Source organism: Alternaria metachromatica (genome assembly GCF_023757995.1).
Source record: "Alternaria metachromatica strain BMP 0045 chromosome Unknown scaffold_9, whole genome shotgun sequence".
NCBI classification, from domain to species: domain Eukaryota; kingdom Fungi; phylum Ascomycota; class Dothideomycetes; order Pleosporales; family Pleosporaceae; genus Alternaria; species Alternaria metachromatica.
Window position 1 is genome coordinate 483251 of NW_026055500.1, and position 12958 is coordinate 496208.

The following is a 12958-nucleotide window of genomic DNA, read 5'->3' on the forward strand; positions in this document are numbered from 1 at the left end:
GCTGATCACGATCCCCACAGTCAGACCTGAACATACATTTCTACTTCCATCCTCCACCACTACGATCAAATGGCACCCGCGCGGAGGGATTGGTGCGACTCCGATGACTCCGACGACTCCATGGCTCAGTGTTTTGATTACCTGCGCATCGATCCGTCCTCATCACCGACGCGAAAACCAGTTGACAGCCGTCTTCTGCGTTTACCTAACGAGCTGCTGTTGCGAATAGTAGAGTACCTTGCGCCTACCAAGCGTCTGCTCCTAGAACAAGGGTTTGGCGATCGCCCGTATGTGAGCAGATACATGCCAGTCCGAGAAGTAGCACAAGAAACCGAGCGGGCGCGTTGGATGCATGGGGCAGAAGTCCAGAGTATACTTTTTACGAGTCTGACATGCAAGCGGCTGCTCCCATTAGCCCAAGCCATTTTGTATCGCGACGTTTTCCTACCTCAGCCATACCGCTCGCAGCTGCTGAAGACGAGGGCCCCTTCTTTCTTGGCGCCCTTTCTACGTACGATAACCCATCGGCCAGAGCTTGGCGTCCGTGTGCGCAGCCTGGCTGTTTGGTTCTGGCACGAGTCGCCAGCTAGGATTCCATACGACTACGAGAAAGACCGGCTCTGCAATTGTGGTAGCTGTGAGAAGAATCTGGGTAACATTGCTGAGGTACTCCAGCTATCGGTGGAGGAGAAGGAGTCATTCATGAAGAACTTCAGATCTCCTTCAGAGGCCGCAGTGTGCGGCCTCATTCTTGCGGCACTTCCCAAACTCCAGACCGTGGAACTGTATACAAGACGTTGTTTTGTAGAATCTCAAAATCCCAAAGATCGCTTCTGGGTTTTAGCGTTCGACCTCACACCTTTGAAACAGGGTTTGTCGCCCGCCAGGATATCGTCACTCACACTTTCCACTGGGTTTGAAGGTCTCAGCGCGATTCCTTTTTCTACTCTCACCAACCTCACTCTCGAGTACGATAGAGGTACAGCATTTCCAACAGTGCACAAAGGCTGCTGGGTTAACGTCAATACTCTCAAAGTCATAGTCACAAGCGGACTCTTGTGGGGCGGAGGAAGGTTTGCACAGAACCTGCTAGCCCTCATGAAGAGTATCCCCAATCTGCGGATCCTCGAAGTCGAGTCTGGTCCAACCCTGAACCATTACCCTATCCTGGCGGGTGTGGATACCCTCGCGATTCATCAAGCGGATCATGATACGCTGGTCTCACTAGATGATTATCTCAAGGGCAAATTCGCGCCTCTGGAAGATTTACGACGCCTAGAGGTGCATTGGCGCGGCGATTTGGCCCCGCCTGATCACATAGTGGCGAACTTTCCGAAGATGGCGAAGAGGGCGGGAATCCCGATTGTCACTCTAGCTGATGGCGAGATCTGTGAGATCTTCGAATGAGTACTGGGACTGTCTTAGGCGAAGAGCTTCAGTGGGTTACTGCCCCAGAAACAGGACTGAGTCCAACGAATATTAACGTCAAAAATCAGTATAGCAGAAGGCCCTGGGGAAGCATTAGCAAAACATTTGTTCTAGATAGTGTATTGCATCTATCAAAGTCTGAATGAGCGACGTGTTAAACAGCAAAACTACGTATCGATAAAAACATTACCTCGATAGTCCCTTCTCCTCAGTAAAGAACGAATGCCCAGCTTTTATACCACTCTTGTCCGCTTCGCCATTGAACCACATTCACTTAAGAACCTGGAGCCTGTACACAGTGATGATTGCCAATGCAATGCGTGCAGCACAGCCTCGTCTCACCCGGAGGCGCACTCGTCCCGCAAGGAGACCAAGCGGGCAAGCACTGCGACGGCGGCGGAGGCGTGCAGAATGTCAGCTCCAAGTCCGTCTCAGCCCCACAGACCTTAATCTGACTACCCGCGGGTGGCTCGCCTGAAGCCCATACAATGCTTTCGCAGGTAGCATCCGTTGGCTTGAGTGTCAAGGACTTTCCGGCAAACCCGTCACCGAAGATGTCGCTCATATCGTACCAGACCTGGTTGACGTCGAGATTGTAGGCGAAGATGGTCTGGCTGACGTTGGGCTTGGAGATTCCGCCTTCGATGGGGGAGATCTTGAGGGCGATGCCACCAGATTTGTGTTGGTTAGGCATCCTCTCACGTGATTTACTTACTAGCGTACTTACTAGCGCTTTCTTCTCTCTATATAAACAGAGGCACACTCCTTTATATATAAAATAATTAATATATTCTATACTTCTCTCTATTCTATAAGTTATAAGCCTCTACGCAACTGCGCGCAATCTAGCTTACTAGATTACTATACTTGCGCTTTACATTACGCGACTAACTATAGTTATAGTTACCTAACTATACTATACTTTATCTAAGAAATACCTACTCTATACTCTATACTTTTGTCTACTCTTAATACACTATATTATTATAAGTACGCTTATTAACACTACTACTACCTTAGGTAAGAACTTTACTAAACTATCTAGCTCTAAGAACTACTTAGAGTAGGCTAAGGCATTTAGTCTTATTATAAGTCTTAATAAATACGCGCATCTCTATAAGAATAACTTAGCTATAGTTACTAAATCTACTACGCTAGATTTTACCTCTTTCTATTACACTTATTAGACTACTAACTCTAAGATTACTACTTAAGGCGACTTATTTAGGCTAGACCTATAGTCTTAACTAATATACTATAACCTCTACCTTTAGAAGTATAAAAAGTATAAGAAGTTATATTACTTTATGTTTATACTTCTCTAGGCTGCTATAGAACTCTAGATATAGAAGAAAATTAGTAATCTAGAGTTACCTTTATTAGCTATAGCCTCTATTATTAATAATAATAAATCTAATAATAAGATATAGTTTAAGCGCTCTTTTATTAAGTTAGACTATATTAAGCTTAATAATATTATAGCTATACGCTCTTTTCTTACTAAGTTTAAGAATATCTATAATAATATCTAGAACGCTAATAGTACTCTTACGCGCTTGTAGCTTATTACTAAAATTCTTACTACTTTACTCTATCTCTATAACTTATTTATCTAATACTAGCGTCTTACGTACTTTAGCAAAAAGGTAAGCGCTAATAACTTTAAGAAATTTTAGTTACTTCTACTTAACTACGCTAATAATAATAGCGCTTGTTAGTAAGCTAATAAGAATAATAAGTCTAAGAATTATTCTAAGAATTATTCTAAGAACACTACTTCTAAGAACAAGACTAAGACTAGCTAGTCTAGTAAGGCTAGTAAATAAGATTTACCTTATATTAACTATAATTACTGTAGTTATAGTAGATATACTATTAATACCTATTACTATGTAGGTAAGCTAGACACTTCTAAGTGTATATTCTGCAAAAAGCTTAGATATACTAAGAATAAGTATAACGCTAAGAAACGCGCTACTAAAGTTAAGGCTAAATCTACTATAGCTCTTACTCTTTACGCCTCTACTAATTCTAGTAGTAACTAGAACTATATTATTATAGTAGTTACTAACTTTAACACTAACTTTAACTCTACTATAGATCTAAACTATATATACTCTTACTCTACTTACCTAGTACTTACTAATACTATCTAGAAGTGTAAAAGCATTTACTTAGAAGTATAAAGAGCTCTCTTAAGTAGCCTGTATAAGAATAGTTTAGATAGTATCTATAGTTCTAATATATTATTAGTTATACTTATAACTATATACTTAACTCTAACTACTTACTACTAGATCTATAATAGTAGAGCCTTCTAATATATTACTAATAACTACTCTTTATTTACTAAACTTACGCTCTATATAAAAACTATAGATATATATAAATAAGGTGTATAACTTAAGATTACTAAAATAGAGACTATTAAAATAATAGTTACAAACTTCTAAAATAAGGTTATTATACTCTAGCTTTATAATATACGCTACGCACTCTAAGTATAGTATAACCTTCTCTCTATTTTCTTCTTAGCTAATTTAGAACCTAGTTTTATTATAATTACTACTAAAGATTATATAAAGGTATATAGAAAAGATACTAAGGCTAAAGTTACTTATGCGCCTTACAATTTTTATATTAATATTTACGTTCTTTCTATTAAGTAACTGCCTTCTTAGCCTATTATTACTACTATAGTTAATTTTAACAATCTAGTTTAGGCTAAGTACTACTACCTTAGCTACCTTAGTTTAGAGAGTATATAATAACTTACCTAGATAAGTATAGAGATAACTATTACTAATACTTAAATTAAGGCTAAGCTTAAAGACAACTACTCTATATACTATACTATCTAAGCTTTATATAAGATTCTGCGCAACCTAGCTAACTAACACTATTAATAGTTTAGTAAGCTAGTTACTATAGATACCTAGAGACCTTACTTAGTCTCTAGTTTAAATAGTAAAAAGTATACTCTTTTTCTTATTAATAATACTATACGCTTTATATAGGTAGAGCTATTTAGCTTAAAGAATACTATTAGCGCTAAACTTATCTTACTTCTTACGCGTTTTATTATAGAGTATAGTAAATCTATCTATTAGCTACATTATAATAATAAGTTTATTACTAATATAATTAAGGCACACTACGCTAACTATAGTATTACTATAGAACTCTGCGTTCTATATACTTACTATATAGTAGATATAGTTAAACGCTTATATTATATTATGCAAGAGCAAGTAGCTACTATAATTTAGAACTTTACTTCTACTTCTATTATAACTATAGCTATTATTAACTATACTAAAGAAATACTATAGAACGCTATACTTCTAAAAGGTCTATAGATATATGCGCTACTTAAAGTAGTTTATAAAAAGAATAATTCTCTATCTAAAGCTCTTAAGTATATTAAGACTCTATATAAAGTACTATATTAGAGGTAATCTAACCTATCTAAAGCTAGTGTATAGAGAGCTTATATATATATTACTATATTACTAGAGCTACGCAACGTAGTTGCTTTAAGAAAGCTTTATACTTCTTACGCTTATATTATATACTTTCTCTATATAGTAAGTAATAATATCTACTACGTCTAGAACTCTAATACTAGATAAGTTAAATAGATCTCTATTACCTATATTAATAACACTACTAGTATAGTAGACCTACAGCCTTATAGCTAATATATTAACTAGCGTTTACTATAAGATTCTATCTCTACGCCTACTATTGTAGATAACTCTAACTCTAATTCTAACTATAATAATCTTTATACACTAATTACTCTAACTACTATAGAAAACGCTCTTAACTAGAATAATACTTCTCTCTCTATTCTAACTATGTAGAAGGTACCTCTAGACTAGGCCTACAGACCTTACGTACGTTACTAACGTCTATATTATAAGTACTTAAAAAACTCTAATCTTCTCTATAGTTATTATACAACTAGAATAAAAGTTAACTATTATATATAGACTTAGGTAGACTAAGACGTTATTCTTATAGCTTAAAATAATAAAGTATAGTAGAAATAAGCTTTTAAGTTATAGCCTACTACTTCTCTCTACTTTACTTAGTTGTTACTAAAGATACTACTAGACGTTTTAATAGATAGAGTAGGCGTACCTAAAGACGTGCTAGTAGTACGCACGCTATTGCTATATAAGCCTACTATACGCTATAATAGTAACTATAATACTATTATTTCTAACTTCTAACTAGACTTAGAGAATAATAAGAGATATAGTTAGTACTATAGTATAATATATAATGCTAGAGTACATCTCTGCGCTCTATATTTATAGTATAGAAGATAGTGTAAGTTTACACTTTTTTCTATAACCTCTAAATATAACTATTACGTTAAGCGCTAAACTATATACGTTCTAGCTACTTTGTAATAAATTATATAGGCTAGTAACTACTATATATCTTACTAGAAAAAGAAGTATTATACTTAAGAAGCGCTAGACTCTATTTACAACTCTTATATTACTACTAATAACTACCTTAACTATAAACTAGTATAGGTATAAGTTTGCGCTATACTTCTACCTTACTAACACTACTATATATGCTAAAACTAAATATAGCTACGCTGTTAATAAAGAGGTTACCTACTAGTAACTATATATAATAGTAACTACTCTTATAATATATATAAGAATACTAACTATCTATATATTTTACTAGAAAACGTTAGTAATAGAAAGTGTATTAGGTGTTTAGGTAAATAGATATAGTATAATCTTACCTTACTATATTTAAATTGTATTAAGTCTAGCTCTACTTATACTTATTTTAGTAATAATAATAGCACTTAGACAGCTACCTATCTATCTAGAGCGTTAGATTACTTATTACTATACAAATGTATATAATGCAACTATTTTAATAGAGATTATACTAGTAAATATAGTAAGTATCTATACTACTTCTATATAACTAAGAATTTTGTAAATAATTTCTAGTCTTATATATAGAAAATCTCTAATAATATTCTTATATACAAGAACCTAGCTACTTATAATCTTATTAGTAATAAGAAAGAATAGATAATTTAGTACAACTCTAATATATAGGTTTCTCTAATATAGAGTATAATACGCTACGTACACGTGCTTATTAATAAAGATAATAGTAATAAGTTTACTAAAGAACTACTAGATAATAATCTTTAAGATATTACTCTAGTTTCTTTTAATAACATACCTATTACTATTAATAAAGATCTTAATACTAATCTTTATAGTCTCTACACTAACCTAGTAATAGCTATAGTCTTAGCTTTATTAATTTATATACTAAAAACCTATAAAGAGGCTATAATATTACTATAGGCTATAAGATAGTATAAGGCAACTTATAAAAAGCTTAATAATCTACTTCTAAAGAATGTCTATAATATTATACTAGTGCCTAAGAGAATAAAAGTTATCTTTTCTAAGTTTATATTTAAAGCTAAACTAATACCTATAAGTAAACTTGCTAAGCTAAAGACATAAGTAGTAGCTTATAGCTTTTAGTAATAATAAGAAATTAACTACACTAAAAAGTTCTCTCTAATAGCACGTTCTACGTCTATTTATATACTACTTACTATTTATATACTACTAGAATAGACAAGTAATTAAATAGACGTTTTTATTACTTTTCTTAACACTACGCTTTATAAGATAGTCTACTATATACTCTCTTCTCTAGTTATTCTACCTACTAGTTATATATAGCTACTAAGAAAATCTCTATACAGCTTTATTTAGTCTCTACGTAGCTAGTATAAGACTCTTACCTTCTAACTTATTATAATAGAATTTTGTATTTTATTATACAACTCTTATATCTATATCTATAACACTAAGTTACTTATTATATCTATCTACGTAGATAATATTTAAATCTATACACTATGCTAGTGTATTATTAATTATTTTAAAGATAACTTATCTAAGTTATTTACTATTACGTTAGAACTAGACGCTTTATATCTTAGTATGTATATTAATTACTAATTAAATATAACTACTATTTACTAATCTAAATATATATAATATATACTAGAGTAGTATAAGCTTATAAATCTACCTATTATAAGTACGCTATATAACTACTACGTAAAACTAGCTAAGAATAAAAACGCTACTTCTTTGCCTTACTTCTAGAAGGCGTATTTATAGAAGTTTAGCTTTCTTAACTACTTGCTAGCTATAACACGCATTAATCTAGTCTACACAGCTTTATTATATAGATAATTTAATAGCTATTCTATATAGTCTTATTTAGATAGTATTATATAGGCCTATATATATATTAATAGTATCTCTTACGTTAGTATTACGTATATAAAATAAGAACCTAGTTTATATAGATATATAGACGCTAACTAGACTAGATACCTAGATATCTAGTAATCTATAACTAGCTATATCTTTACACTAGCTAAAGATTCTATCTTCTAGTCTTTAGACTTATAAAAAGTTATAGCGCTCTCTATATATAAAGCTAAGTATATCGCTCTTAGTAAAGCTATTAAAGAAGCTATTTAGATTTATAACTTTATTAATAATCTTAGAGTTAGTATTACCTTTAACTCTATTTCTATTTATATTAATAATAAGTCTACTATTAAGCTTACTAAGAATCTAGAGTTCTACTAGTAGAGTAAGTATATTAATATATAGTATTACTTTATACACAATTACATACACAACAAAGATATTATAATTTAGTAGATTAATAGCAAAGATAACTCTACTAATATATTAACTAAGGCTCTTAACACTATTAAGTTCTAAAAAATCTACTATACTTTAGGCTTTATAATAGGTTTAACTTCTTCTATAATATTAGTAGTACTTATGTCTTATTAGGCTTATTCTTTCTATAGTACATTATTTTAAGCAAATTGTTTTTTCTTCTTTCTTTTATTTAATTTATTCTCTATTTAGATTTAGAGAGGCTGTTAGTTAGGCATTCTCTTACGTAATTTACTTACTAGCGTACTTACTAGCGCTTCCTTCTCTCTATATAAACAGAGGCACACTCCTTTGTATATAGAACAATTAATACATTCTACACTTCTCTCTGTTCTACAATTTGGGATTAGTGCGAAAGGGCTCGCTGTACGATGATTCGGGGTAGATGATGTTCTGGTCGCTCATGCTGCTGCCAACAGACCAGAGGTAGATTGGATCGGTGCAGTGGTTGGTTACGATGGCGCGACCGGCGGCATTGACGCATGCGGCCAGTGCAGTGACGGCAAGTGCGTTGAAGAGCATTTTGAAGAATGTTGCCGATTGAAGACCGAGTTTGCGATTGAAGGTGGACAGTTGTTGCGAGGGCAACTGTGACAGCTCTCTTATACTGTTACTACACTCCACACACAGCGTGGCCGTGATTGATCCTCGTATCTGCAGCAACCCTTTCGCTACTTTTGTCTACATACCACGAGGATCATTGCACCGGTGCGACCGAGTAACCGACAGCAAACGAAGTTCTTCGTTAGAGTATTGGTGGCGATCATTAATGATTGGCCAGCTATTTTCGGCCTCCAATGATGCGCGCCGGCATGCAGATACCAATCACATGGTCCCACGTCTGGAGGTACGCTTATTGGTGTCAGCTGAGGCATACTCACGCTACGTGAGGCGTACCAGCCGGTTGTGTATGGGCTTTGTACACTAAGACAGCTCGTATATTACGGTAAGCTAAAACACAATGGCGTGTAGCAGTGACCGGATAGCGGGTACCAGTACGAAAGACCGGGGAAGTGAAACCATATCGGTTTCTTCGTATCATAAGTATAAAATGAGATGTTGGATATACGAGCGTTACACGTTGGCTGTTGCAGAGCTTCTTGCCTGGACTGCGCGAGAGTGAAATGACACCGCTCAGCTGAGCTGAAGACTTCGTCACACTGGTGTATATTAATTTTACGATGCTCATGGTATCTCGTTGACACTGTTGACCGCCTTGGTTGGCGTAGCGTTCACAGCTTCACGCTTCTTCCTGCTCATCTCGTAGACCGTTTTCCTCAAACGGTTGATACTACCCAGTGGCTGATGTGCCACCAGTCCATCCCATGGGTTCAGTTTCATCATGTCCTCCCAAAAGACTCTTCGTTGGGCGCTCAACGCATCTTGAGGCGGGAATTCAATTGTTGCGATGGTCTGATATGGCGCCGTAGCTTCGTCCCATACCACTGAGCCGTCTTCGGTCGGGTGATGAGCAGGTGAAGTACCGAGCTGAATCTGCACTTGACATCAGCAAAAGCGACAACAATTAGGCGTTGTCGAGACGGACTTTGAACTCGTATTTGGCGCCATTATCAGCAAAGTACTCCAACAGCCAATCGCGAAGTGCCTCTCGCGAGTCACTACCTTTGACTTTCTCCTCTCGTTGCTTCATATCGTCGAGTACTGGGAAGAGCGCCATGTGGCCATACCATTCGCCAAAACGAAATGCACTCTGAGTGTAGAACGAGTGGCTGATTATGTTCGTATTCGGGAGCATACCTAGCGCAATGAGTCAAGACAAATAACATCCAGAAACAGCACGTAGCCTACCAGGCGCACTTTGCTTGATCGCATCTGTCCTTAGTTTTGTCGCTGCGGCCAACTTCAAGGGACTGTCAAAGTACTTCTCCCTCAGTTCCATGATCTCAAGACAAGTATCGATATCGGTCAACTCGATCGACGGAGCGTTATTGAAAAACACATCCTGCGTACTGGCCTCAGGGTCAGAGCTTTGGAGCTGCTCACCCTGCACACCGAATACTCGCATTCCCAAACCGCGAGGCCCTGGCTGCTGGTCTGCTTGAAGAAAGACAGGTTCATTAGCATATCGTGCCGCGACATCGTAGATCTTGCCGGGTGTCTTGAATAGGCCTTGTTGTAGGTGGGTCGGCAGGTCCGGAAGCACGGTCATTTTGCCTTTGACAATACCCTGCGTCTTGACGTGCGTCGCTCGAAAAGCATGTCGATGCTGATCGAAATTGTGCTGCTGCATCCTGTTCATCGTCTCTCCAATCTTCTTAGCGGTCTCATCTTCGTTGGGTTTTGGCGTCTCCACCCCCGGCGCATCCCAGCGAAGGTAGGAGTCGTTTGGCGGAGCTGAAGAAAGAGCGCGCTTTGCGCTATCGTACACATCAGAAAGCGACATCTCAAAATCTGGTAATCAATGAATGCCCAGGGCCAAGGGTTGGCTTTGCATGGGTCTGAGTCGCGATCGTGAATGCTGCACTAGCTGTAGCCGCGACGTCATAGATGCATCATCACCGCGGAGGTCCCCAGGGCTCCACAGAACGCGGATAGACGCTAAACATGGTAAAGTTCGGGGGATGGGCAATATTGGCATGGTGAAAAGTTCCAGGATGGCTGTAACAGTTGCGTCTGGTGATCTGTGAGGCTCAAGCATCGACGGGCGGCAAGACCTCCTTCGCTCGACCTATGCTGAGATCAGCGCGCGCTAAACCCAACTCGGCCTCAGGCATGATGATGCAGGCTTGGAAAAGGCATGACACCTTGACTTTCTCGCTTGGCATCGAGCCAAATCGCATCGAAGAAAATGCCAAATTGACGTCAAGCAATATGGGATTTGCTTCGCTGTCAACGGTCATCCCCCGTCGTCGATAAGACACCATGTCCCCGTCGCGCCCATCATCCTCGCATCCCGAATCAACGACTTCATTGGTTTCAGGCACCTGCTCTACCGACAACATGAGTGCCCGTGCCAGACCCATCAAACGGCGCCCCCGGCCCGCGCAACGAGAAGACTACAACCCCACATATTTGCCATGGAAGAAGCGCTTAGATCACTTTACTTGGTCGTGGTTTGAGTGCACTATGTCGACCGGCGCCATTGCGACACTTCTCGGGCAGCAGCCATACAGCTTCCACGGATTAAAGACCATTGGGAAGATTTTCTTCATTTTGGATATCGTTTTGTTCCTTGCGTTTAGCGCATGCATCACCTACCGTTTCATCCACAACCGTGGATCCCTTAAGCTCAGTCTGCACCACCCACACGAAAGCTTCTTCTTCGGCGCATTTTTCGTATCTATCGCACTCATCATCTACTGTATCGAGCTGTACGGAGTGCCATCTTCAGGACCATGGCTCATCAAGACATTGGAAATACTCTTCTGGTTATACGCGGCCATCGTCATCTTGGTCGCCGTTTTCCAATACCACGTTATTTTCGATCGACGTGAGCTTCCTGTTACCGACGCAATGCCCGCTTGGATCCTACCGGTATACCCCTTCCTTGTCCTTGGAGTTCTGGGTGGTACACTGTTGAAGAGCCAGCCACCTGGGCCTGGCTTCGCCATCTTCGTCGGCAGCGTTACCTTCCAGGGCTTGGGCTGGACTATCGCGTTCCTAATGTTGACCCTCTACTTCACGCGCTTGGTTAACAGCAATCTTCCCGAGATACCCAAACGCCCCGGCATGTATGTGGCTGTTGGTCCGGCTGCATACACTGCGAACGCATGCATTTCGCTTGGTATGCAGGCACCGAAGCACGTCCCCGAACATCTGCTGGGTATCACATCCTTCCCAGTTGGTGATGCTTTCAAGGCTTTCGGAGTTATCGTGGGAATCTTCTTATGGCTAATCTCCTTCTGGTTCTCCGCCATCGCCACCATCAGCATTGTCATCAGTGCTAAGGAGTCACACTTCACCTTGAATCATTGGGGATTCATCTTCCCTAACGCTGGAATGACCATCGCACTCATCTACATCGCCAACGCACTGGACAGTCCAGGTATCAAGGGCGTGTGCAGCGCAATGACCATTGTTTTGGTGATGCTGTGGATCTGGGTGGCGGTACTCAATGTGAAAGGTGTGCTACAGAAGAAGGTCTTGTGGCCCGGTATGGATGAAGACATGGAGGACATTGAAGGGCACGGCCACAAGCCGGGCTCAGATCAAGAAGACGGAGATGGGCAAGTGTAGAAAGCTGTTACCATTCTCAGCGATATATGTATTTAACGAATTGTGTAATGATTCCACTGATGGAATGCTTGTTCTGCCACTAGCCAGCTGTCTCTACACAGAGCCAACGTATTAGATGCGATCGCGGCCAACACATCATTCCTTGCCCACAACCCATCTTCGCCACTACACAGTTGACCAAGATACCACCGCGCACCGTGCATCTAGAACAGAATGTCGTACTACAACATCTACCCCGACACAGTCATTGACTACATGATATGCACCACTTGCGGTACCGAAGCATTCGCATGGCTAGCCGATGCCTTTTGTTGTCCTGCATGCGGTAGCGACAAGTACAAACATCCAGAACATGCGCATCCTGAAATCGCTTCAAGTTTTGATGAAGCAGATATACAAAGACAGCTTGCGAAAGAGCATTGCGAAGAGATTCGGCGACATTTTGCTGACTTGCAAAAGATACATCCAGGGCAGCTATGGGCTGGGGCTACGATAACGACGCGCGAAAGGAAGAGGAAGCGTTCGCTGAGCGATGACGGGCAGCGTCAGAGGCAATG

The 12958-nt window shown here is 39.0% G+C and overlaps 2 protein-coding genes across 2 annotated transcripts; one reads left to right on the forward strand and one right to left on the reverse strand.

The window, feature by feature from the left end:
- Positions 1-9389: 9389 nt before the first annotated feature.
- J4E83_004980 (uncharacterized protein) lies at positions 9390-10608 on the reverse strand (the record flags this gene model as incomplete). Its single annotated transcript, XM_049331904.1, has 3 exons — positions 9390-9698; positions 9751-9962; positions 10014-10608. The coding sequence occupies 3 exons, from the start codon at positions 10606-10608 to the stop codon at positions 9390-9392; spliced, it is 1116 nt and encodes a 371-aa protein (XP_049188999.1).
- A 557-nt stretch (positions 10609-11165) lies between these two features.
- Positions 11166-12401, forward strand: J4E83_004981 (uncharacterized protein; the record flags this gene model as incomplete). The annotated part of the gene is made up of 1 exon (XM_049331905.1): positions 11166-12401. The coding sequence occupies one exon, from the start codon at positions 11166-11168 to the stop codon at positions 12399-12401; it is 1236 nt and encodes a 411-aa protein (XP_049189000.1).
- Between the last annotated feature and the right edge of the window lie 557 nt (positions 12402-12958).